The 24,688-nt window shown below is 39.3% G+C and overlaps 10 protein-coding genes across 10 annotated transcripts in view; 5 read left to right on the top strand and 5 right to left on the bottom strand.

Moving 5' to 3' along the window:
* Positions 1–1,136: 1,136 nt before the first annotated feature.
* CBG02379 lies at positions 1,137–2,140 on the top strand (the record flags this gene model as incomplete). Its single annotated transcript, XM_002630651.1, has 3 exons — positions 1,137–1,298; positions 1,344–2,009; positions 2,057–2,140. The coding sequence occupies 3 exons, from the start codon at positions 1,137–1,139 to the stop codon at positions 2,138–2,140; spliced, it is 912 nt and encodes a 303-aa protein (XP_002630697.1).
* Positions 2,141–2,390: 250 nt separating this feature from the next.
* Positions 2,391–3,735, top strand: CBG02380 (the record flags this gene model as incomplete). The annotated part of the gene is made up of 4 exons (XM_002630652.1): positions 2,391–2,550; positions 2,596–3,129; positions 3,177–3,325; positions 3,376–3,735. The coding sequence occupies 4 exons, from the start codon at positions 2,391–2,393 to the stop codon at positions 3,733–3,735; spliced, it is 1,203 nt and encodes a 400-aa protein (XP_002630698.1).
* A 1,374-nt stretch (positions 3,736–5,109) lies between these two features.
* On the top strand, positions 5,110–5,744 carry Cbr-prdx-2 (the record flags this gene model as incomplete). Its single annotated transcript, XM_002630653.1, has 2 exons — positions 5,110–5,485; positions 5,533–5,744. 2 exons carry the CDS (start codon positions 5,110–5,112, stop codon positions 5,742–5,744), a joined length of 588 nt encoding a protein of 195 aa, XP_002630699.1.
* Positions 5,745–6,238: 494 nt separating this feature from the next.
* Positions 6,239–9,002, top strand: Cbr-pkc-3 (the record flags this gene model as incomplete). Its single annotated transcript, XM_002630654.1, has 10 exons — positions 6,239–6,304; positions 6,536–6,653; positions 6,698–6,838; positions 6,889–6,973; positions 7,046–7,172; positions 7,312–7,488; positions 7,785–8,036; positions 8,084–8,442; positions 8,489–8,831; positions 8,877–9,002. 10 exons carry the CDS (start codon positions 6,239–6,241, stop codon positions 9,000–9,002), a joined length of 1,794 nt encoding a protein of 597 aa, XP_002630700.1.
* Positions 9,003–11,553: 2,551 nt separating this feature from the next.
* Positions 11,554–14,304, bottom strand: Cbr-ccpp-6 (the record flags this gene model as incomplete). The annotated part of the gene is made up of 8 exons (XM_045242598.1): positions 11,554–11,726; positions 11,772–11,893; positions 11,944–12,215; positions 12,262–12,373; positions 12,419–12,533; positions 13,810–13,936; positions 13,983–14,196; positions 14,258–14,304. The coding sequence occupies 8 exons, from the start codon at positions 14,302–14,304 to the stop codon at positions 11,554–11,556; spliced, it is 1,182 nt and encodes a 393-aa protein (XP_045092322.1).
* Positions 14,305–15,449: 1,145 nt separating this feature from the next.
* On the top strand, positions 15,450–15,626 carry CBG25646 (the record flags this gene model as incomplete). The annotated part of the gene is made up of 1 exon (XM_045242597.1): positions 15,450–15,626. The coding sequence occupies one exon, from the start codon at positions 15,450–15,452 to the stop codon at positions 15,624–15,626; it is 177 nt and encodes a 58-aa protein (XP_045098181.1).
* A 427-nt stretch (positions 15,627–16,053) lies between these two features.
* Cbr-rsp-4 lies at positions 16,054–16,568 on the bottom strand (the record flags this gene model as incomplete). Its single annotated transcript, XM_045242596.1, has 3 exons — positions 16,054–16,093; positions 16,185–16,319; positions 16,366–16,568. The coding sequence occupies 3 exons, from the start codon at positions 16,566–16,568 to the stop codon at positions 16,054–16,056; spliced, it is 378 nt and encodes a 125-aa protein (XP_045092321.1).
* A 100-nt stretch (positions 16,569–16,668) lies between these two features.
* On the bottom strand, positions 16,669–17,591 carry Cbr-ndx-6 (the record flags this gene model as incomplete). The annotated part of the gene is made up of 4 exons (XM_045242595.1): positions 16,669–16,882; positions 16,928–17,251; positions 17,357–17,510; positions 17,558–17,591. The coding sequence occupies 4 exons, from the start codon at positions 17,589–17,591 to the stop codon at positions 16,669–16,671; spliced, it is 726 nt and encodes a 241-aa protein (XP_045092320.1).
* Positions 17,592–18,193: 602 nt separating this feature from the next.
* Positions 18,194–22,766, bottom strand: Cbr-pink-1 (the record flags this gene model as incomplete). The annotated part of the gene is made up of 15 exons (XM_002630658.1): positions 18,194–18,268; positions 18,314–18,415; positions 18,460–18,885; positions 18,938–19,381; positions 19,437–19,535; positions 19,583–19,842; positions 19,891–20,044; positions 20,095–20,337; positions 20,584–21,289; positions 21,338–21,736; positions 21,781–22,010; positions 22,058–22,212; positions 22,259–22,496; positions 22,541–22,672; positions 22,719–22,766. Coding segments are annotated over 15 exons (3,711 nt in total), but the record flags the coding sequence as incomplete, so codon positions are not given.
* A 273-nt stretch (positions 22,767–23,039) lies between these two features.
* CBG02386 overlaps positions 23,040–24,688 on the bottom strand; it is a gene marked incomplete at both ends in the record, with an annotated part of 3,296 nt that continues 1,647 nt past the window's right edge. The window contains 4 exons of the mRNA XM_045242594.1: positions 23,040–23,155; positions 23,201–23,411; positions 23,454–23,838; positions 23,884–24,470. Coding sequence (XP_045092319.1) covers positions 23,040–23,155; positions 23,201–23,411; positions 23,454–23,838; positions 23,884–24,470 — 1,299 coding nt within the window. The remainder of the gene's footprint in view (positions 23,156–23,200; positions 23,412–23,453; positions 23,839–23,883; positions 24,471–24,688) is intronic.

Genomic DNA, 24,688 nt, shown 5'->3' with positions numbered 1-24,688 from the left:
CCTTGAGGGTACACGTAAAGAAATGAATAAAAACGTGAATTATTTTCCCTATTATTCTCCCTAATCTGCACCCTCTACGTTCATTTTTTTGACATATATCTTAAGAACGAGTGATTCTCGGACTGTCATCCAAGAGAGTTTTCTTCCTGATCCAAAATTCTGGATCGATTGATATAAAAATCTCAAAAATTTTGAAATTAGCGGACGCCCCCTTTAAGGAACTTTTCCAAATGATGGTACTTCGGTATTTGTTGTAACTAATCGACAAGAAATACATTTTTAAACAGCCAAACGACCTTTGAGTTGATAAGCGGATCACCATCTTTCGATGGCCTCAATCATCAGTACCTTATCATTCTGATGATACTTATCAGTCTCACTCCTTTTTTGCGAGAATAGATCTTTCAAGAACTTATTCACTTCCTTTTCCGCAGTTTGGTTTTTAGGTCAATCTAGGTTGCTTTAGTCCAAGATTCAGATTATATTTTAGTAAGATTTTTACCTGACAAACACAATATTTTTTTCTGCCTAAATAAAAACTCTTGAATTAAATTTTTTTTCGAAGAAAACCGTAATATTTCTCAAAGACGCAACCGAATGATTCTAACCACGCTGCCGCACAATCGGTAAATTTTCAGTGATGCGCCTTGGAAAAACGTTTACTGTTTGGTTCGCAGCAAACACGGTGAGTTTTTCACTACCGCGGCAGCGCGCTGCTTTCAACTTTGGAATTTTTTTTCTCGAATTCTAGCCCAAGGATTTTTTTTCGTTCCATAAATTTTTTGTAAATTTCATGAAGAATATATAGTAAAAAATGAATCAGATTTTTTTGTCCATTGTACTTTAAAACGTCGCAGACTGTTTCGCATTTCGGTAGTGAAAAACTCACCGTGCAGGAAAAGACAAATTTTCCTTTTTTGACATTTTTTGCCAAAAAAATTTTGTACAACATTTTCATTTACCACAGCAGCAGCAGAGTGTATGCAGGTTCGCGTGATTGTGTTTGCACATGGTTCGCAAAAATTGTGCAAATTCGCCACGATTTTCGGTTTCTTTCAGATTTTCCTGAAGAAATAATGCTCCAATAATCCTTTTTGTTCCTCATTCTTCGGAAATTATGTTTTTACAGTCACAGAATGGCGACTATTGTTCCAACTCTCTTCTCGTTCGTTCGTGACACATACAAGGGACGTTTCGATGTGGACACATTTGAAAAGGAAGTTGCCCGTGACTTTGACAATCAAGAAATCGCTCAAGCCATCAGCAAGTACGAACAAGAAGCCAAGAATTTGAGAAACGTAAGCATCAAATTTAATTGGATAAAAAACGGTTTAATTTTTCAGAAAGATGAAATCCGCAAAGTTATCCAGTACATTGATCTGACAACACTCAATGGAGATGACACTGCCAGCAAGGTAGTTGCATTGGCTAAAAGAGCCATCAATCCAATTCCAACTGATCCCTCTATTCATTGCGGATCCGTTTGTGTCTACCCACAGAGAATTGCTGACGTGAAAAAGTTCTTGACTGAAACCAAACAAACCTGCCGTATCACGGGAGTTGCCGGAGGTTTCCCTTCTGGACAATATCATCTGAAATCAAAGGTCCTCGAATGTGAGCTCACCGTGGCTGACGGTGCCACTGAAATCGATATCGTTATCAGCAGAGCTTCCGCATTAGAAGAAGATTGGAAGACTGTTCATGATGAGGTGCTTGCTTGCAAGAAGGCTTGTGGATCTGCCCACTTGAAAACAATTTTGGCTACTGGAGAACTCAAAACTTTGAGCAACGTCTACAAGGCCAGCTGGGCGAGTATGCTTGCCGGATCGGACTTCATCAAAACCTCAACCGGAAAAGAATCAGTCAATGCTACTTTGGAAGTTGCATATGTTATGTGCACTGCAGTTAAGCGCTGGTATGAATTGACTGGACAAAAAGTTGGATTCAAGCCAGCTGGAGGTATCAGAACTGTTGATGAAGCTCTTGCTTATGTTGCACTTGTGAAAGATGTAAGAGAAATGTGATTTTTAACCAGAATAAAATCTATAATTTTCAGATTCTCGGCGAGCAGTGGCTGAACCCAACTCTTTTCCGCATCGGTGCCAGCAGCCTTCTCGACGACTGTCTCAATGCACTCTAAACTGTTTTCTAGTTGATTGTTTTTCGTGTTAGTAATCCATATTTCTCCCCGTTTTTGTTCACTTTTCTGATTTGCCATAGTTTCTTCTTCCTTGTACGATAGGTTGTGCCACCCCGAGTATTCAGATTTATGAAACAATGAATTTCATTTGCATCCTTAAATCGCCTTTTCAGTGTCCAAGTGTCCAGTCTCTTGTGTATCTCGATATGTTGGGATTTTTGTAAGCAAGATTAATTAATACTTTATCAGAATGGTACGAGTCACCATTCTGCATCCTGATCTTGGGATTGGAGGAGCCGAGCGGCTGATTGTAGACGCAGCGACAGGCCTAAAAGAGCGAGGACATTCGGTTCGAATCGTTACCAATCAGTACGATAAAAACCACTGTTTTCAAGAAACTCTCAATCTAGGTTTATCCCAATCTAATGTGTTATAATAGCGCTTCCAAATTTTAGACATCTGCACTGTTGTTAAATGGATCCCTCGCTCATTTTTCGGAAAAGGCCATGCCCTACTCGCCTACATCAAAATGATCGTAGCAGCATTCTACATAGCACTTTTCTACCGAGATACAGACGTCGTTCTATCAGATTCAGTTTCTGCCGGCCAATTTGTTCTCAGATATTTATCAAATGCGAAACTAGTCTTTTATTGTCACTATCCAGATCGACTTCTGACGAAAAGAAACGGCCAGTTGAAGGCTGCTTACCGGATAGTGATAGATTGGATAGAAGAATGTTCAACGGGACTGGCGGATGTCATCTGTGTTAACAGCAATTTTACAAAAGGAGTTGTTCAGGAAACGTTCAAATCATTGCAATCCAGAGAGTTGACTGTTTTGTATCCATCATTAAATACAGCGTTTTTTGATTCAATCCAGCCTTCAGACCATTTTGGAAACGATTTTAACATTGATGCCAAATACATTTTCACATCTTTCAATCGGTTCGAAAGGAAGAAGAACATTGTTTTGGCATTGGATTCTTTTGGTCAGTTTTGTATGAGCCGCTGAATATTTAAAAAAAAACATTTTTAGCCCAGCTAAAGTCCAATTTTTCAACTTCCGACTTTGCGAAGTTTCATTTGATAATTGCTGGCGGATATGATAAGAATAACCTGGAAAACATTGAGCACTACGACGAATTGAAAAAACACGCAGAAGATCTCGGTTTGACAGATAACCAGGTATTTATTCTAGTTTCGTCTAATTGAAATAAAACAGTGATATGATTAAGGTCACATTTCTCCGATCGCCTTCTGATGAGGTGAAGATAAACATTATCAGAAAGAGTCGAGCAGTTTTGTACACTCCTGATCGTGAGCATTTTGGAATCGTTCCAGTAGAAGCTATGTATTTGGGGACACCAGTAATAGCAGTCAACACTGGAGGTCCACGTGAAACTGTGCGAAACAACGAAACAGGATATCTTGTTAATCAAAACGCCGAAGAGTTTGCAGAGAAGATGAAGGAGATTCTGCAAGATGAGAAGAAATATCAAAAATTGAGCGAAGAAGGACCGAAATGGGTGCAACGGACGTTTGCGTTTGAGGCATTCTCCCGGAAATTAGATGAAATTGTTCTATCTGTTCTGTGATTCGTCGTTATAATGGGTAATAACTCTTAGATCAACAATGTTCTTGCATTTTTGAGAAATTTCATGTGCTTTAATTTATTCATATTACAGTTTTAAATAAATTATCTTCACATATTTTTAACTTTCAAATCTCGTTCATCGGTTCCTCGAATACAACTGTTTCCTCGCAATCGGGGTAGTCTCGTACGGTCTCCACTGTCCCGCTCCCTCCCTGTTGGTGTGCCCTGTTCGTAGTGGTTACTGTAGTTTTCACATTGTGAGGTTCACTACTCGGTGACACACATCTTCGGCGGCAAAACTGCCAAAGTGCTCGAATAAACACAGAAGTCTCGAATTTCATTTGTTTCAGACCTCTCGTTTTTCAATTTCTAAATGAAACATACTTCTCTGATCTTCTTTTTTGGTTCCGGCGCTTCATTTTGCTATCAGAATTATTCCGTTTCTAGGTTTCTCCCAACAACAAACCCAGGTTAGTTTCGTTTCCTTCCTTCATTTGCGCTGTCGATTTGTTTACTTCAATGCGCTTCGTTTTTTCATCTTTTTCTCTCGCCCAACCCTTTTTCATTGATCGGTTTCGAGCGCCGTCCGTGAATGTCTTTGCCTGGTTACGTCTGTGCGCCGTTTATTTCCAGTCTTTTGAAGCAATAGCAACTGAATGAGAAAAAAGAGAGAGAGAGATGCCGCGATGAGGTGGTTAGAAAATTAGAAATTCAAAATTGATCTAGCGAGAGACTGAGCAGCAACTCGAACTTGGTGTGAGAAGAAAATGTATAGACAGGTAATTCAATGCATTCCCTAAAAATATCGACCTTGAACCGAAATCTATCGAGGCGTCCTCATCGTAGTCTGTTTCTTGCCGCCGCGCCAATTGTCAGCAAAAATCGCGTCACATGATGATGAAATGCTTGCTGCAGTGCTATAAGTACCTTTTTGCTTTAGGACATTCAATTTATTTTTAATATTGAGCAAATCTTTCAAATTTATAGCTTGAAGAAATGTCTCTCGCTCCAAAGGTATCATTGATTCAACTAATCCCTGCCCTGATTCCTATTAAAATTTCTAACAATTCAACCCATTCAATCATCTTTCTAACCGCTAACCGTAAACTTTGGTAATTATCCCTCTACAGACTTCTTATTAGTTATAATTTTATTCAGTTTTTACTTTCCTACTCTCCGATTGCGCCATTTTTGGTTTCATTTTCATTAGATAAGCACCGCCCGTCGCCGATTTCGCATCGCAAACGATTGTGATGCCTTCAGTTCCCATTTCTCCCTTATTTTTTATCGAAACTTGGCGTTGTTCTGTTATGTCTTAATGTGATTGTTTCCGTTATTCATTGTTCCTCTGCCCACACTAATTTCCAATTTCTAGATGTCGAAAGCATTCATTGGCAAGCCAGCCCCACAATTCAAAACTCAGGCCGTCATCGACGGAGAGTTCGTTGATGTCTCGCTCTCCGATTACAAGGGAAAGTACGTGGTGCTCTTCTTCTACCCACTTGACTTCACCTTCGTGTGCCCAACTGAGATTATCGCTTTCTCGGACCGTGCTGCTGAGTTCAGCGCCATCAACACCGTCGTTCTCGCTGCTTCCACTGACTCTGTCTTCTCTCACTTGGCATGGATCAACCAGCCACGCAAGCACGGAGGGCTCGGAGAAATGAACATCCCAGTGCTCGCTGACACCAACCATCAAATCTCTCGTGATTATGGAGTTCTCAAGGAGGAAGATGGAATCGCTTTCCGCGGTAAGTATAATTCATGTTGAAGCTTCAATATGTTTCCTTTTTTACAGGTCTCTTCATCATTGACCCACAACAGAACCTTCGCCAAATCACCATCAACGATCTTCCAGTCGGACGCTCTGTCGATGAGACTCTTCGTCTCGTCCAAGCCTTCCAATTCGTGGAGAAGCACGGAGAGGTTTGCCCAGCTGGATGGACTCCAGGATCTGACACCATCAAGCCAGACGTCAAGAAGAGCCAAGAATACTTCGGAAAGCACTAAATTATTCCTAACATAAACCCATCTCGTAGTATTTATCTGATAACGTCCTATTCACCCCCTTCCCATTTTGATTTTAATGATGCATTGCTGAAAAATAAAATCGGTATCGTCCGGACTTTTTCTTTTTTCTTAATTTTACAGAACAAGCATGTGTGGGGTCTCTTCGGTACTTTTGTCACTTCCCAAAACCGCCTGTGTTGGTCGGTGCGTCGCTCTCCGCCGTGTATACAGTGTTTGCGAGGGTCACCTATGATTATTCTCATCTCTGTGTCTCCTCAAAGTGTCCGTTTCGGCTGTGTCCTGTACACTTGGACGACAAAACGGGTGTCCCTTGGGGCGACAATGCATATAACTTTAACGGTGCATGTTTATTCATGAGTCACTTTTCTCTATTTTTTGCCTAGGTGTTTCAGCGATGGGAAGAAAATTCCACTGCAATCATTTTCTCTTTTTTTCAACTGGTTTCAGTTCTAACAGCATTTCTTACTTGCAGCATGTCCTCGCCAACATCCGTCGAAGAGGATGGGGATATTAAACTGAAAACGAGGTTTCACGGACAGGTAAGCTTATCGAACAAAGAACATTCAGAAGAATTAGGGAATGTTTCTTTCGGAAGCTTAAGGAACGAATTTCGTAAAGAATTGCGTTTTTACTGAAAGTTTTAAATCTTTTCTGAGTCATTAAAGCATGAATTCCAACTTTCTTCTAAGACAAGACTAGGTTTTTACATAATGGGACACACAATACTATTATCCCAGCTAATTAAAATTTATATCAATATTGACTTCCAGGTTGTTGTTCTGTATGCTCGCCCACCACTCATCCTCGACGACTTCTTCGCACTGCTCCGTGACGCCTGCAAACAACATGCAAAACAGGATATCACAGTAAAATGGATTGATGAAGATGGTAAAAAATTCTTATCATCGACCCTTATTTTAAAAATTGTTCAGGAGATCCAATTTCTATCGACTCTCAAATGGAACTTGACGAAGCTGTGCGTTGTCTGAACGTCAGTCAAGAAGCCGAGCTGAATATTCACGTCTTTGTTGGAAAACCAGAGTTGCCAGGACTTCCATGTCAAGGAGAAGATAGTGAGCGGATATCTTCGGAAACTCAAATCACGAATATTTCGAATTTTCAGAGACAGTATACAGGCGTGGCGCACGGAGATGGAAGAAAATCTACTTGTACAATGGGCATAGATTCCAAGGGAAACGGCTTAACAGGTGAGCTCCTAAAAACACTATTTGAATTCTGTTCTGTATAGCGGAGTAAATACTGTAAGTGGAACATTTTAGACGCATTCAATGCTTCATTTGTCACGACTACATCTGGGGAATCGGGCGGCAAGGTTTTCGATGCGTAGATTGTCGACTATGCGTTCACAAAAAATGTCATCGGCACGTCCGAACACATTGCGGCCAGGTGAGAGCTTCGCTAGATTAAGATTATAACTACTATGAATTTTATGGCTTGCTCTGTCTTCTCTTTTTTAAGAGTTATTAGGGGCCCGAACGAAACTGGCACAGAAAACAACTTCCATATGTCTATATTCATATTTCAGACCCCACAAGGACCGAATGTTCCAGTGGCTCCAAGCAGTGGAGTTGGATCACTCAGAGGCGGCAGATTAGACACCAGCTCATCCACAACACGATCTGGAGGTGGAATCGACAACGGAGCATTCCATGAGCATGAGATTGAATCGCCTGGATCAGCAAAAGATATGAGTAGAAGCACGGTAAGAATCTATTGGGAATATGATAAATTCTTTTGAGTTTCGTATCACACTTTGTAGTTGTTTACTTGCGATTTCAATTTTGTAGTCTCTCAAGCTCATTCGCTTCTTTATGCTACAAACTCTTAACTCCAGTCCTGCCCTCGATCAATGTATTTCATTCTAACATGTGTCATAGACTATCATAATCATTGTTAAATGGTACTATTCTGTAGATGTTTCCCTTCCCCAGAGAAAAAGGGCGAAGCTGAAGTATCAAATTAATCATCAGCTCATCTAAAACATTGCTACTTATTCAGAATGGAAACGGCGCATCGAAGTGGGCAGTTTCACTCAACGACTTCCGCTTGTTAACTGTGATTGGACGTGGATCATATGCCAAAGTTGTTCAAGCAGAGCACATCGCAACCCGTCAGATTTATGCAATAAAAATCATCAAAAAGGAAATGTTCAACGAGGATGAAGATATTGACTGGGTGCAAACCGAAAAATCGGTATTCGAAGCTGCGTCCAACTATCCATTCCTCGTTGGATTGCACTCATGTTTCCAGGTATTTGAATAGAATTATTCAATAGCATGTATAGCATTTTTTTTCAGACTGAATCTCGTCTCTTCTTCGTCATCGAATTCGTTCCAGGCGGCGATTTGATGTTTCATATGCAGCAGCAAAGAAGACTTCCAGAAGAGCATGCTAGATTCTATTCTGGCGAAATCATTCTTGCTTTACATTTCCTTCATTCTCGTGGAATTATTTATCGAGATCTGAAACTTGACAACGTGCTTATCGATGCAGAAGGACACATCAAATTGACAGATTACGGAATGTGCAAGGAGAATATAAATGCGGGTGATTTGACATCGACATTCTGTGGAACGCCAAACTACATTGCACCAGAAATATTACGAGGTGATGAATACGGGTTCAGTGTTGACTGGTGGGCACTGGGTGTTCTTATGTGAGTTTTTTTTCTATTTCGAAAGTTTGAAAGTTTCATTTTATAGGTTTGAAATGATGGCTGGCCGTTCTCCATTCGATATTGTCGGAATGCAAAACTCTGAAGAGAACACTGAAGATTATTTGTTCCAAATCATTCTCGAAAGACAAATTCGTATCCCACGATCGCTTTCAGTTCGTGCTTCCAATATCCTCAAAGGGTTCCTCAATAAAGATCCATCGCAGCGATTGGGATGCAAATTAGATATCAATGACGGACTCAACGATATGAAAGAACATGACTTCTTCCGAGGATTCATTGATTGGGAAGCACTGGAACAGAAAGCTGTTGCTCCGCCATATCATCCAGCTGTGGAGAGTGATCGCGATTTGACGCATTTCGACCACCAGGTAATCCCTAAAATCACATATTTCTATTATCTAGGTTTTTTTCAGTTCACCGACGAACCACCACAGCTTTCTCCAGACAATTCAGCTGTCATCGCGCGCATCGATCAATCAGAATTCGATGGTTTCGAATATGTGAATCCATTACAAATGAGTCGAGAAGATTCAGTTTAATCATTTTGTTCCGTCCCCATTAATTTATTTCTTTCTGGTTTACTACATATATTTTTCCCCCATTCGAGTGTGGCATAATCTCGTCAGTTCCTAACCTATTTCTCTCCAAACTCTGTTATCCTTCTTTGCATTCTTTCCCCCTACCCCCGATTTGTTTCATGTGGTATTATTTTATGGCAAGGTTGTGATTTCTGAATCCATTCATCCCCAGAAGCAATACATCATATGCAAGCTAAAGAAGATTATTTTACGTCCCCTCCAATTGTATTAAGCTTGCTTTGCTTTTCTTGTTAACTTTCTTGTCAGCTCACTTTTTTTGATTGTAAAATTGCGGATTGATTTGTGAATAGTCACCAAACTTCAGACTAAACTCTTTTCATTAAACAAACGCAAAAATATATACAGTGCTCCACAAGAAGATTTTCCACCCCCGGAATCTGGAGGACATCTTCTGAAATACAGTACATAATCCAGAATTCAATTGGGAAACCAGAAATCCAGGTGCAAAAAATAAAATCTTACTGTAGGAAAAATATTCGAAATTAAAAAGGATTACTGTAGGGAAAATCTTCCTTATTAATAAAACGCTAGAGGCGTCTGTCCGTCCTCGTGTCCGTCTGTGGACTTTTGAAAAATAGAAAAATACATATATTTACGTGACCCTTTTATTTAGAAAAAGTGAGAAACGAAGCGACAAACATTTAAAAAAATAGATTGAATCGCGCCGAAGGCGCACCAGCTTGCTGGTATTCGAAAACATCTATCTTTGATTAAGTGCTATCAAATCTTTTTCACTGCTACAATGCTATGCGTACGCTATTTATTGTTGTTTCATTTTTTTCAATTGTGAAAGGGGAAACATTCAGTGGAAATGATATTGTATTGTATTGTTACGTAATAAATACAATACAATACAATACAATATTCACCTAGGCATGAACCCCAAACATCGGAGGATATAATTCTTGTACACAATAACTACGGTTTAGAGACACAGAAATTTGGGGTGCGGAAGTTAAAATCAAGCAGTACTAAACTTCGAAAATGAAACGGATTACGTAGGGAAAAGTTTTCGAAATTGAAAAAGGATTACTGTAGGAGAAAAGTATTCAAAAGGAAAAGGATTACAGTAAGGAAAAAAAATCAAAAATGGTAAGATTTAATGTAGGTAAAAATATTCGAAAATGATAAGGATTACTGTAGGGAAAATATTCGAAAACGAAGCGACCGTTGGCTAATTTCCATGAGTACCTTTTCACTGCTAGAATGATATGCGTACGCTACTTATTGTAATTTCATTTTTTCAAAAATTGATTTTTGTCAATTGTGAAAGGGGAAAACGTTCAGTGGAAATGATATTCACCTAGCCATGAACCCCAAACATGGCGACCCTGAGGGCCTTTTAGTACTTTGTTCACTGCTTCCAGTAAGCATTGACAAAAAATCAGAAGATTAAAAAAATGAAACAACGATGAGCAGCGTGCGCAAGAGCCTCCTAGCAGTGGAAAAGTGATAGTAGAAGGCAGCCGACTCCTTCCAACTTCGTTTCAACTGATGGTTGTCCTTGAGCTCGCTGATGATCCCCCGGTGTTTTTGAGCTTTGAATTTAGATTGGACATTGTCTTCGTAGATTGATCAGACCATCCCAGCTGCCCTGGAACCTCGTTAGAACTCTTCTCTTCCTTTCTCTTCTCGTTCTGACTTTTCGTTGGTTTCTTCAGCTTATATAGCCCCCGTAGATCAGATCTGAAGATAAGATAGTAAAAGAGTTCATGAAAATACACGCGGAAATGTTGTATAATTCATTTTTTAAAATGATTTTTTTCTTCAAAACGAAATAGATTTTTTAATGAAAGTAAGTTTATGTTAATTTTTAAAAACCTATTATTTGAATAGGTAAACAGCCCAGTTGACTCAAAATAATAAACACCTCAAAAAATGACGTCAAGAAAAACACAGCGCGGCGCTTTTGTAGAGGAGCGATGCTTAATTTTTTGAAATAAACTCGGTTGTTTATGAGTTATTTACTTTTCCCCACAGTAATCCTTTTTCAATTTGAAATATTTTTCCCTATAGTAATCCTTTTAAATTTTCGAAAATCTTTCTCCTACAGCCATCCTTTTCAACTTCGAACTTTTTTCCCTACAATAATTATTTTTCAATTCCGAATATCTTTTTCCTACAATATTCCTTTGTCATTTTGAAATATTTTCCCTATAGTAATTTTTTTCAATTTCTAATATTTTCCCTATGATAATCCATGTTATCTTCGTATGGTATGGGTTACCCGAAACGTTTACTTTCTGGTTATACTAAACTCGAAAACTTGCACTCCTTTATTTTATTTTTACACCTAAAAATTGTTGCAACTCTGTATCCCTATACCTCAGTACCTCAGAATCATTTTTGCCGAGAAGCATAGAGAATCAACAATAACGAATCTGGAACTCTTGGTCTGATTCATGACCGCACAGTTCTCAAAATGTTATGTGTAGGTACATCCAAGAGGCTTGATTTCCAGACTAATATATATTCTTTATTTTTAATTAATTCATTTTATCATAACAGTTTGTATCATTTTCCTCGCTTGTTTTTTCAAGCTTTTTTGTGCTCGAGCTGGTAGAAAAGTTTTGAATGGACGTTCCAGTAAAACTTCTCGAATTCCACAGTCCGCTTCATAAAAATTAAGAAGAGCTCTGCAAAAAGCTTCGCCAAGAGCTTCATCTGAAATGAAAGCAGTTATTGTCGAAACATCAGACTATGTCTCACATTTATACTGTAGATAAGGAGTACAGTGCTGAATACCGTTCCCTGACGAATCCACGTGACGATAAGAAAAGAAAGAAACTTCTAGAGTGTAACAGAGACATGATAATAGTTCTCCCATTGTTCTGAAGTCAAGAGATTTCATATCAAATTGTTGAGATCCCTTATTTCATACCTTCTTCCAGTACCTGCCTTCTCAACATCCGTATTGAATTGAGTGAATTCAAGCGAATAATCTTCAGAGAGCTCCGAAAGCAGTTGAGGAAGCCACAGCTGACGGGATGTTGACTTTTCTTCCACCGGAAACGGGAATTTTTTTTGGTTTTTGAAAAGTTTCTTGAAAAGAAAAAGAAGACTTACTGCTGTCACAGATACATTCCCATACAAAAAACAGTTCGGTTTCTGTGAATGTGCATGCAAATCCACGTAGATTACAGTTTGGGCTTGCTAGAAAAAATAACTGGTTTTTTGAGTTCATCAACCGTAAACCAACCGGATTATTATCATACTGAGTCAACAGACTTTTAACTGCGTATATGGATGGATGTGCCCATTCTGAAGGACCTCTCCACATTCGATTCAAATCGTGTCCCATGAGAGAGCATCTGAAGAGATTTTGGATTTTCCAGAATCAGGAAAAGGTTTCTTGCCTATAATTTCCAAGATAGACACCGTCTGGATTGAGCATTGGAATGATTTTGAAGCAATAAACTTTCCGTAATTTCTGAGCTCGATCGTCTTTTGAAACAAGAAATTCGATGATTCCTGTAAAATTATAATACAGACAGGGCAAATTATTAGGTTAGCAAATAACTGTTGGGGTTAGAAATCCCCCAATTCGTGGGATCTTGGACGCAATAATTCCGATTGCGAGTTAGTACGATCTAATTTTTCAAGTTTAGCATAAACACAAAGTAACATTTTCTGATAACTCATACCATACGAAAATGAAAAAGATTACTGTAGGAAAAAATATTTTAAATTGAAAAATGATAACTGTAGGGAAAATATTCGAAATTGGAAAGGATTACAGTAGTGAAACATCATTTTTCGAGGCTTCTATTATTTTAAGTCAACTGGGTTATTTACTAGTTTAAACGCTCGATTTTTTTTATCGTCGTGAAAAAATTATTATTTAGAATTTTCGCGTGTTGACTATTTTCGTAAACTCTTTTCTTATCTGATCTACGGGGGCTATATAAGCTGGAGGAATCAACGAAAAGTCAAACGAGAAGAGAAGGGAGAAGAAGAGTTCTAACGAGGTTCCAGGGCAGCGGGGATGGTTCGATCAATCTACGAAGACAACGTCCAATCGGACTTCAAACGCCGAGGCAGAACAAGAACAGGCAATGCAGTCGAAGGATGAAAGAGTCAGATTCTCACTGCTAGGAGGCTCTTGCGCACGCTGCTCATCGTTGTTTCATTTTTTTAATCTTCTGATTTTTTGTCAATGCTTACTGGAAGCAGTGAACAAAGTACTAAAAGGCCCTCAGGGTCGCCATGTTTGGGGTTCATGGCTAGGTGAATATCATTTCCACTGAACGTTTTCTCCTTTCACAATTGACAAAAATCAATTTTTGAAAAAATGAAATTACAATAAGTAGCGTACGCATAGCATTCTAGCGGTGAAAAGGTACTCATGGAAATTAGCCAACGGTCGCTTCGTTTTCGAATATTTTCCCTACAGTAATCCTTATCATTTTCTAATATTTTTACCTACATTAAATCTTACCATTTTTGATTTTTTTTCCTTACTGTAATCCTTTTCCTTTGGAATATTTTTCTCCTACAGTAATCCTTTTTCAATTTAGAATTTTTTTTTCAATTTCTCCTACAGTAATCCTTTTTCAATTTCGAATACTTTTCCCCACGTAATCCGTTTTATTTTCGAAGTTTAGTACTGCTTGATTTTAACTTCTGCACCTCAAATTTCTGTGCCCCTAAACCGTAGTTATTGTGTACAAGAATTATATCCTCCGTATTCGGTATTTTGAACCCTAAACCTATATTCCCACAGACGGATCTTCCAGAAACTACCTACCATGCATTACGTGGCTACTAGGAGACTCTCCAGGATGAACTCGAGCTGTTAGAAAAATCATTTTTTTAGAACCTTGAAATGTGTCAGAAGATCCATCAATAGTTATCAAATCTACTCGTCGTTTTTGCTGAAATGTTTAGATCGAAACTCATTTGTTTTTATTGACTTTTTACCACAGTATGAATCAGAAGGTCCCGATGAAAAAATGTATATTTCCTGGATTCCAACTCATTCAACCATGACTGCATTTGACCATATGTATACGGTATACAGTAGGCAAATTGAACAGGATCAGACGATTCAAATATAAATGCAAATGAGAGAATCCAACGATCGTTATGTTGAGAACTACGGTAGTAATAGATGTGACGAGATGGAATTCGTGCCCTGATATTATTATTTTTGTTTTGGAATTCTTGAAGTTTTCGATTCGACTGATGACACTTACCAACTATTGTTCGCATTTGATTTCACTACAGGAGCAGCAATTCCCATTTCAAAAAGTGTCCGTTGTTTGGAAAAATTTACTATGTTGAATATTATTCTCTAAAACTGATAATAAATCGTTTGTGATCTTTTTTCGTGTTCGAATCTAATTCAGATCATATTAATGAGTTTGGCTGTTAAAATTTTTAAACCATATCCATAGAATCAAAAACAAACAAGCATTACACTATAGTATACTAACTGTACTGTAGTATTCGCGTTTGAGCGCATTTACAAGACTCCAAAAAAAAACCGTTTATAAACAGGTTCTCAGTTGATTCTAATTTGGCGCGCATTAAGCAATATGGCTGTTTTCAAGCACTTTCTTATACTTAGACTGAACAAAAATATAAAAACGCAAAGGCACTATGCTTGGAAAAATAGCCGAACCTACCGTATTTGCTCTAATAGAAGCCCATTCAAACCGTCAACTTTGAGTTCAATTTTCTCGGTTAGTGTGACAGATATCAAAATTTTATCAACAGAAAAAATATTGGTAAAAAACTGCCTATCGTTAAAATCAGAAAAATTGAGGATACCTGGCTTTCGGTGGCATTTTTACATTCAAAATAGAACCAAACACGATATTTGCTATTCAAAGTATCTGGACGAATGAATAAATCATATTCCGAACAAGAAACTTTGTCAACTCGACCCAAATTTCCTGAATTATCATCTCTTGACGAAAAAGAGTTTATCGAAGCCCACCTGATTCGAAACTTGCTTCGAAAACTAAATTTCCCTGCCCTGGAATAGTGTCAGGATAAGTGACATTCCCAATATTGCAGCTCATGCTACTCAGTAGAATGTAATTGAGTTTGAAAGCCGTTAGTGGCAAAAAAGAAAAAAGCTCCCCCCAGGAATCGTATTTTTGTGTCAATACCGGATGTTCAGCCGAGTGGAAATTGTCACTTTATTATTGCGAAAAAAGCTTTTCTGTGTTCAAGTTGGAATAAGAAGAATATGATTAAATGAAATATGAGAAAAAGGCGAAAGAATTAGATAATTAGAAGTTAAAAGAAAACAGAATTTGGATTTGAAGAACAGTGAGTAAATCAAAAAATGTTGACATTGGTAAGAGCGAAAGAGACAATTCGTGGGAGAAAATTCATAAAGTTAACGAGAATGAGAACGACTGCGGCTCGGAGAGCGAGATGCCGAACGGCTTCTGGAGCGGCGATCTCTGGCAGGAGAAGCATCATCACGTGGTGGTGGAGAGCGAGAACGCGAAGCTGAACGATCCCGACGATCTGGAGAGTCACGACGATCACGAGACGGTGGTGAACGAGTTCGGCTACGAGAACGGCGTGGCTGAAAATTTTGTTTTATAGAAACAGAAGAATTTTGAGTTATCAGTAGGTAGTTGGAAACGAAAACTTACCGATCTTGAACGCGAGTATCTTGGCGATCGAGAGCGTCTTCTCGGAGAGCGTGATCTAAAAATGTAGCAGTTTTGAGAGTGAATTCCTTTGAAGAATATGTTTTCCTATCGAACAAGAACATAAACAATTAACTGAAGGAAAGTACCATAGAAGAGGTGTCGAGAAAACTTGTGGTATAACATTTCTAGGGGAATTGTCGGAAAGCAGAAAATGCCATTCGAATATGGGCACTTACAAGGAAAATTACAGCTTTTCCAGCAGACAACGGCAAGACATCAAAAAACTGCTTTTCTCCGCATTTTCAGCTTTTCTGTTACTCATTTCCCCGCTCAGCAGCAGATCAATTTCAGCTTCAGGCAGCAGTAGCAGCAAAATTTCAGCTCAACTCAGCAACAAGATCACATTCTGCTGCTGGTCTATAATGAAAGACAACAACAACTGATGTCTGATTTTTTTTGATTTTCGAAAATCGCGCCAATTTTTCAAAACTACAAATTTCTAACCAACCTTCTACGACCTCCTCCACCACGACCTCCTCTTTCGTCGGATGGTCGATCGTACTTGGCCAGGGTAACTCGCAGCTCCCGCCCATCTACCAGTTTTCCATCAGTGCGATCCAAAGCGTGCTCAGCGTCACGACGTCTGCAACATAATTTTTTAAACAGTAACCCGTATTAAAACGACTTACTCGTAGAATCGAACAAATCCGAACCCTTTGGATTGACGAGAGTACTTGTCTCTTGGAATGTGCACGTCTCCAATGTCTCCATATCTCTCGAAAACTCGTCGCAGATCGTTTGGCGTCGTCTGGTACGACAGGTTGTCAATTTTCAGCGATGTCAATCCGTTGATATCCGGAGCAGCACGACGATCACCACCTCCACGACTCATTTCTGAAAAATAGCTTTATAAGCTTTAGAATATTGTTACAGTAGAAACATTGACGGTTCATAGGGAGAAATTGAGACAAATGAAGAATATCAAAAAATGGTTATTTCGAATGAGCAGATTTCAGAAGATCAATGAAATGAGCGTGAGAAGCATAAAGAGGTTCTTTAGAATCAACACGAATCCAGCGGAGAGCGGTAGCGTCGTCTCCAGCTTGGAGATCAACGTTATTCAGAAGACCGTTCGAATCGTGAAAATTGAAAACAACAGTCTCCATCCAGGCATTATCAGTATTCCGTGGATCATCTACATATCCTCTGTAAGAGATATAGTGGTTAGAGTGATTTGAACCATTCATCAACCTGTAAAGCTCTTTCCCGTCGCTCCAGAGTTCTTTGAGACTGTCCTTATCGATATTTCCGTTCATTGCTTCTTCGGTAAATTCACGTTGAAGAGTTTGGGTAACATGTTCTCCAGCATCAACCATTCCGCCAGGAATCGCCCATTCTCGGTTGTCTCGGCGCTGAATAGCAACGAACTCTAAATGCCCTTCGTCGCTTATTCTGGACACAATTGGATCCGCAGCATGATTTGGTCCCCAGCGACCGAGCAATCCACGACCGGCCAATCCAGTACGCCCGATAGGATTTATTGGAGACAAGGTTTTAGGATCGAATGTGTATTGGCTGAAGGTTATTTGCTATACACCAGTGTACGATAGTGCAACAACAGACCATACAAAGGATACTCTATTGATTTTTCCATCGACCGCATTCCAATTCGGACTAAACTTATGGTCATTGATTTCAGGGTCGGCCCATGCCTGTCCATGAACCTTTTTATCTGTATAATTAGGTGGCGCATAATCAGCCCAATCACGATTCCATTTCACGAGATCATCGGGAACCGATGTTCTGTAGATTTGACTTCCGAGATAAGGAACGTCTGAGAATACAACTATGATGAATTTCGGATATCACCAACACGCATACCGACATTTCTGCATTTTTGATGAACAAAACTCATTACTGGTCGACAAAGAAGATGATTCCAAGTTGACATAAACTAAATATTTTTTGATCGAAGTTTCAAATAGAGAAGAAGAAGAGGAATCAGAGCAGTGAAGAAAAAGAGAAAAAATTCAGAGAAGAAAAAGGAAAAATTTATGTGAATAGATATAAAAGAGCGGATGAATCATGAGACAATAATCGATCAACAAAAAACGACCAACGACACGGAGTGAACACAAACTGTTATCGAACGCATCGCGTTTTCTGAGATCCGCAAATGTGCGTCAACACGAAAAGTGCGTCAACTTGACGTCTTCGAAGAAAGAGTTAAATTGAATATAAAATACATTGAAGCGATATTAACGCCAGGGATATCATAATACAAAATGAAAATTGCAGTAAACAACATAAAGCTTTATTTCGAAGCATATTTTAATCCAACCGGCGGCAAAAGAATCGAAATACTAGGTTCAAAGAAAGGAACAACCCACACAGGATTTTGAGAGATACGGGAAATTTCACAGTCAAATAAATATTTAGAGACACATGAGAAGAATATCGGAATAATACAAATTTACAAAGTAGATAAAATTCGTAGACTTTCAGTTTTTATTTAGTCTTCTTCTTCCTCCGCAGTTTCTTCGAAGAGGTGGAGGATGAAGTGTCGAGTCCTACTTGGCTTTCGGTTATTTCCTGAAAATTTTTCATATTCACTAATTTTGACTAATTTCATCAAACCTCTTGAGTTACCGTTCCTGCTTCCAACTGTTCTTTGAGCTTGTTCTGAGTCTCAAAATGCAAAAGAAGATCGTTAACTTGCGACTGGAGGTCATTTATTTTCTGCAAAACACTTTTAGTGTTAAGATATAAGGGAAATCGTGTACCTGTTCATATTCTTCTCTAGCGGTCTTCTGACTCCCGATGAGCTTCTCAACTTGACTTTTCCACACTTGCTGATCTTTCCGCAGCATCTCATTGATTTCGCGTTCATCATTCAAATCGTTTGTCAACTTTGCGACTTTCTCAACAGTCTGATTTGCCTTCTTCTCTGCCATTCGCCTAGCGGATATAGATTCATCCATCTCTCCGCGTAAAGTCTTAAGTTCCGCTGAGCGATCATTCAGTTGATGTTCCAAAGTCTCGACTTGGGCATATGCCATCTTCTCCATTTTTGCCATAGTTTCCTCCATATCATGTCGTTGACCTTCAAAATACTTCCGTTGATCTTCGAGTTGACTAGTGAGAAGAAGAGTATATTCAAGCTTTATTCCTTCTAGTTTATCATCTTTGCCTCCTTTTTCGTCCATACTCTGAAAACAAAAGAGTTGACACATAATCAGAATGTATGTTTGAATAATTCACCGCATTCATATCACGCTGAACCTCAACCAGCTTCCCGTCTGCTTGATTCTCAATAAGCCGATGAACATAGTTGTCTCCTGCGTAGTCCCAAACTCTTTCACCTCCTACTTTCAAACTATAAGTATGCGAAGTCAGCTCCCAGTGTCTTTGAGCATGCTGTTCTGCATATCTGCCGCAGCCAATGTTTCCACAAATTAGACAGATCCACAGATCGTTACTCATCCCACAATCACTGCAACGTTGCTCAGCAACAACTTCTGGAGATTGGACATATCTGCAAACGGGACAGGTGTTGTCAGCCCACTGTTCCAGACAATTAGCGTGAAACGAGTGATTGCATAAAATGGCGAGGACACTGTCATCCATACGTTCTAAGCATACGGCACAAGTAGGAAGTTCGGTTATAGAAGAGTCATCACAGGATAACAGACTGTCCGCTGTTGTCTGAAATTTAAAATGTTAATATACTGATAATATTTGTGATATCTGATGAACTGACACATTCAATCCGGTCGACGAAGAAGAGTTTACACACATGATCTTCAAGGTCATTGAATGCGCAGTTGTTAAACTCTTCGTAGAATGTAACTGCATCATTCTGAAAAATGAATGAAACAAATTAAGCTTGAATGTTTTATGACTTACATGTTCTTTGAATTTGATTATCAGCATATATTGATTGGGGGATGGATCTCTGACTACCCTGATGCTACTGATCATTGTTAGAGAAATGCACATGAACGAGATTATTTCGCGAACTTCGACTTGTGCTGGAACAGCATACATACACAACATCCGACATTGAGCAGATCGGATGAGTTTCTCATCGTTGTATTTGTAAAAATGCATTATTCCCTCGGTCTTCTCGGTGAGTGGATTCCCCGAATAGTAAGCCACATGTTCATCTGGAACTATTAAAGAATTACTTTGAAAAACCAAATTCGTTCTCTTACAAGGCCCTTCAGATCCAGATCTTGCACCAGCAGATCTCTCTGATGTTCCAGCAACAGAACTCGTATCAATTAGTTTCTCTCCATCGAGGGACTCGACAACAACTTCGGAGTATGTACGATTACCTTTATGATAGTTGTGAGACGGTTCATTTGCCTGAAAATCAATTAAAATAAAACACACATTGTGAGAAACAGATTCCAGACCATGACTCCAGTTGGTGGATCGTCTTTTCCGACCTTTTGGTCTTTTTTCGGTGGCGAGTTTGCTTTTTTGACAAGTCGTTGACGCGTTCGTTCCCCAGCAAACGGAGACTCACTTCCAGCGTTTGAATTGTCCATAAACGATTGTACAATTTTCGACGGATCTCTCACTTCGAGCCGTAAAACAAATGGCACGTAAAGACTGCTCATGCACCTAAAATTTATGTGTGTCAGATATTTATAAAAACATTTGCAATTTTCAGATAATTCATGGTATTAACCAGTTGTATTCGGAATGAATAAACAAATAAACGAAACTCCTGATATAGTAAAACTGATCAATTCTGCACATAAAAACAGAGGGAACCGTATATTTATTATTCTGGCACTTGAAAATGAGGTGAATGTACAAAATAACTACGCGATGATGAAAAGTAATACAATCTAACTATAAGACAAAACTACGGGATTCAGAAATCATTTTGATCTAACTCTATGTACAATTCCATCGATTCCATCTGAATTAGTTCGAATGACATGTCGTAATAGAATAGGCACATTGTTATATCCGTTTCTTGCTGGTTGCTTCTGCATTTCGAAATCCTGAGAGCCATTCGATAAGCTAGAAATCAAACTGGAAATTGATTCAAAACAGTCGGATGACGTGGCAGGTGTATTCAGTGGAACTCCAGGAGGGAAGAAATACTTCAAACTTTGCCAGATATCTTCACGATTCATTCTGGACAAAAAAGTCGCACGAAGTTGCCTTTCTGCTCTACTGATCAAGTGTGGTGCGAGGTTGGAAATTATTGTTTCGGCAGTAATCAAGTTGATAACTTTATCCAGATGACTGTTGAACTTCTGACTCAATACTTTTGTGGATCCTGCCAAAAGTGTACTCATTTGAGAGATTCCACATTTCTCCATCATTTGTCTCACATCTTCTCCCATCCGGAAAAGTGATAAATTTACAGCGTTTGCAGCAGTATTTGGCTTGACTCTCTCGTTTGGATTTCTTTTCAGTAAATCGAAAATTACATCACGGGTAACAAAATTCACACGAGAAGGTAGAGCTGGCAATTGTGATTCTTCGTAAGTGGCAGTGTCTAGATGTTTGTAGAAAGGGTTCGAGCGAGTCAGTATTTCATAAGACAACCCTCCTGCTGCCCAGGTGTCAGCCATTTCGAAATTCACTTTTCTGAAAATTCAGAAAATTCTATATATCGCAGCTTTTTTTAAAACTCACTTGTTTTTGCCAGGAACAGCTGTAGCAATCTCTGGTGCTCTTGTTTTTGTATTACCTCCAAGACTGACGTCATCACTTTCATAAAGGACCGTCCAATCATCCGAAGCCAATGCACATCCAAAATCAGCGATGACCAACTGAGGAATCTCGTCATCAAGATCATATTCCAACAGAATATTATCACTCTTCATATCTCTCTGAGATACTTTGTGCTTGTGAAGATACGTGCATGCTTCTAGAAGCTGAGCTACCATCACTCGCCCAGTCCAATAATTCCGATGGTGTGTCCAGACGTAGTCATGAAGGGTCTGTCGATATCTTCGCATCACTACGTACATCGTTTTGGGTTGAGAGGCAATCGACTCATACCAACGAGCAGTGTGTAGAGCGTCAGGATATCTGCAAAATTGTTCATTGAATCAGAAACAAAATAGTTCGCGTACCGTTCCAAAGCATCGGGCAGAACTTTTAATGAATCAACGAACGCTGTTTGAATTCTCACTACATTTGGATGTTTGGCTGGAAGCGGCTTAAAGTTTCCCATGCGGCCGTTCAATAACTTTGCGGCATTTGGGTATGGTGCCAGTTCATTTCCCATCGAACTCCAGAGATGGGCGTCTCCGTCTCTGTCATGTTCAAAATTGAACATCAATTTGATTGCGAGTGGATACTTCTGAAAATTTTGAAAATCGAAAATCGGTTATATATTGAGACAACAACCTTTTCAATAACTTTACTGACTGGAGGCATTTCTGCAAGAATGTTTGTGACTTCGTTGAAACCAGCTCCATATTTGGTGTTCGATATCTCAATATCGGAATTAGCCAACTTGGCAGAATACACTGCTGCGTTGCATCCTTGACCGAGGAACTCTCCTACAAACTGTATCTATAATTAAACTCCAACAATCCGATAACCCACCAAACTCGTAAGAGTCAACCCTATTAGGCCATTCACTGCTCTTCAAGTCTTCATTATATCGAACCGAGTTTCCGAAAATCTGCTTGATTCGTTCCACGAGATCGACAGATTTCGACTGTTGTTTTCGAAGTGGTTCTAATTTGTGCCTCCAATCATCTTTATTTTGGAATCGATGTCTTTCGATTATAACAGAAGAGAACGGACGAAAGAAGCGACCATGGCGAGTTACAAGACGGGCCTGAAGGTGATTTTTAAAGCATTCATTTCAAAAATTGAACCTACTATTCTCAGTGCATTCTGACGGGGGAATGGGGATCTTTTTAGAACCACATGAACACCTAAATTGTGTGTAGCTGGGAAGATGCGTGGCAAGATTCGCTGGAATATAGAAATCCTTCCACTGCGCGCGACGAACTGCAAAAAATTGATTCAAAACTGAATTGGGTTGTGAAAATCTTACCTCATTCGCAATGCGATAAGCCGCTTTTCCGAACCGTTTCATCGACATCTTACTGAATTCTCAAATCCTTTTTTACTGTGTTTACTGACTGATTACTGAATATAAAATAAATTCATATGGGTGATGACCAATGAAAACGAATATCACGATGATGCAGATGAAATAATATCCACATTCATTGACTAGTTACACGAAGGCAGGAAAAATGCTAAAAATGACAAGATGCAAATTTTGGTAAAAAGTAGTTATAATCCTATAAACAGATACATATTAGCAATAGACACAGTATTACGTTCGATAAAATTATATTTAAGTCTTTCGTTAATCTTTGATGAGTCCTAGACTTCTTGCTTCCTTCTCAGCCCATTCAGCCAATTTCCCGTCGTCAGTTATGGGCGAATCCTCTTCTCCGCAAACTGCATCGATGTAGAAGCTCCCTGAAAAAAATGTTGCATAAATTTTTATAGGATTCTTTATCTCACGTTGGGCGGTCAGGACTTCAAAGTCGTCGTCAGAATTATCCTCGCAATCGGATACCGATCCAACAACAAATTTTGATCCAGACGTCTGGCTAGTTTGCATGGCAACAATTGTCGAGTAATCAGAGAAATCAACAACTACTCTTGATCCACGAACAGACAGTTTTGATGCATCAGCTGCTGTTCCTCCGACGACGAGAGTGATTGGTGGAAGCTTTAAATCAGGATAAATTACTATTCGCGAATGTCAACAAACCTTGGGTCCAGATGGGAATGCTTTGATGAACTCTTGTATGGAATCATTCGAGACCAAAATGGAACCACTCAAATCAGTATGACGGAGGTTGGGCATTTGAAGCATCGTTCGAACACCTTCGTCTCCCAAATAAGTGCAGTTTCTGAGTTGAATGATTTCTAGTTTTTTCAATAATCCTAATTGGGTCATCACGGCCGAGTTGACAGCTGCCAGGGAGGAAACATCCAGTTGAGTGAGCTCAGACAGGTTTTTGATAGCAGAAACTCCTTCCGCGGTTATTGAAGCATCGTCTCCAGCATTAGCTAGACTCAGAGATGAAAGAAGCGGAAGCCCAGCGGAGATGGAAATCAGTAGTTCGTCATTCACAAGAGTGTTGTAATCGAGTCTGAAATTGAAAACTTTTCTTTTAGTAATCTAATTTCGAACTTACGCAAGTTCGGTGATGTTCTTCATATGACTGATATGAATTAATCCAGCCGATGTTAGATTCTTAAAACCGTTTCCACAAAGAGTCAAAATAGAAAGATCTTCCATTCTTCTCGCAATCATACTCAGGTTTTCATCGGTTATCTTGTAGCACTCATTGATTCGCAACTCTTTCAGTCCTCCACAGCTGGTGCATAAGTCTTCGAATGCCATTTCGTCAATCTTAGACGATCCATCCAAATATAAACTCTCCAATTGCGATCCAAAAAGCCGGAAAGATCGTCCATGTAACCGTTTCGAGTTTCGCAAATCTGCGAATTTAAGTGAGTGTCCACAGTTTTTGAGTAGAAAATAAAATGCTTTGTCTCCAGTTGTTTCCATTCCTCTATAAGAGAGTTGTTCCAAATGAGTAAGTGATTCTCCGAGTTCTTCAAGAGCTTCCGCTTGAGCATGTGTTCCGCTAATGTCGAGTTCCACAAGATTTGGGCAGCAAGTTGCAATCATTTTCACTGCTCGCCTATCGTCTAACAAATGGACCACTCCAGACATATCGAGCGAGCGTAAATGGGCTCCAGCTCGTGTGAGAATGGCCTGAACAATTAGAATTACGGCTCCGCGACGTTTCGAAAGACGACGTTTCGAAAGTGTGACGTTTCGCAAGTGTGACGTTTCGCAAGTACGGCAATTAATGCTTTGAAAGCTTCAAATATACAAAGCTCTGTTCGAAAAACCATTTAAATACTTAAATACAAGTTTTTGCTTTTTCTTTCATGCATAAAAATGCAAAGCTGTTACTTGCGAAACGTCAC

The sequence above is a fragment of the Caenorhabditis briggsae genome, assembly GCF_000004555.2.
Source record: "Caenorhabditis briggsae complete genome, chrII, whole genome shotgun sequence".
In the NCBI taxonomy this organism is placed as follows: Eukaryota; Metazoa; Nematoda; class Chromadorea; order Rhabditida; family Rhabditidae; genus Caenorhabditis; species Caenorhabditis briggsae.
Note: the sequence above shows the minus strand (reverse complement) of the source record. Positions and strands in the feature narration are given on the sequence as shown.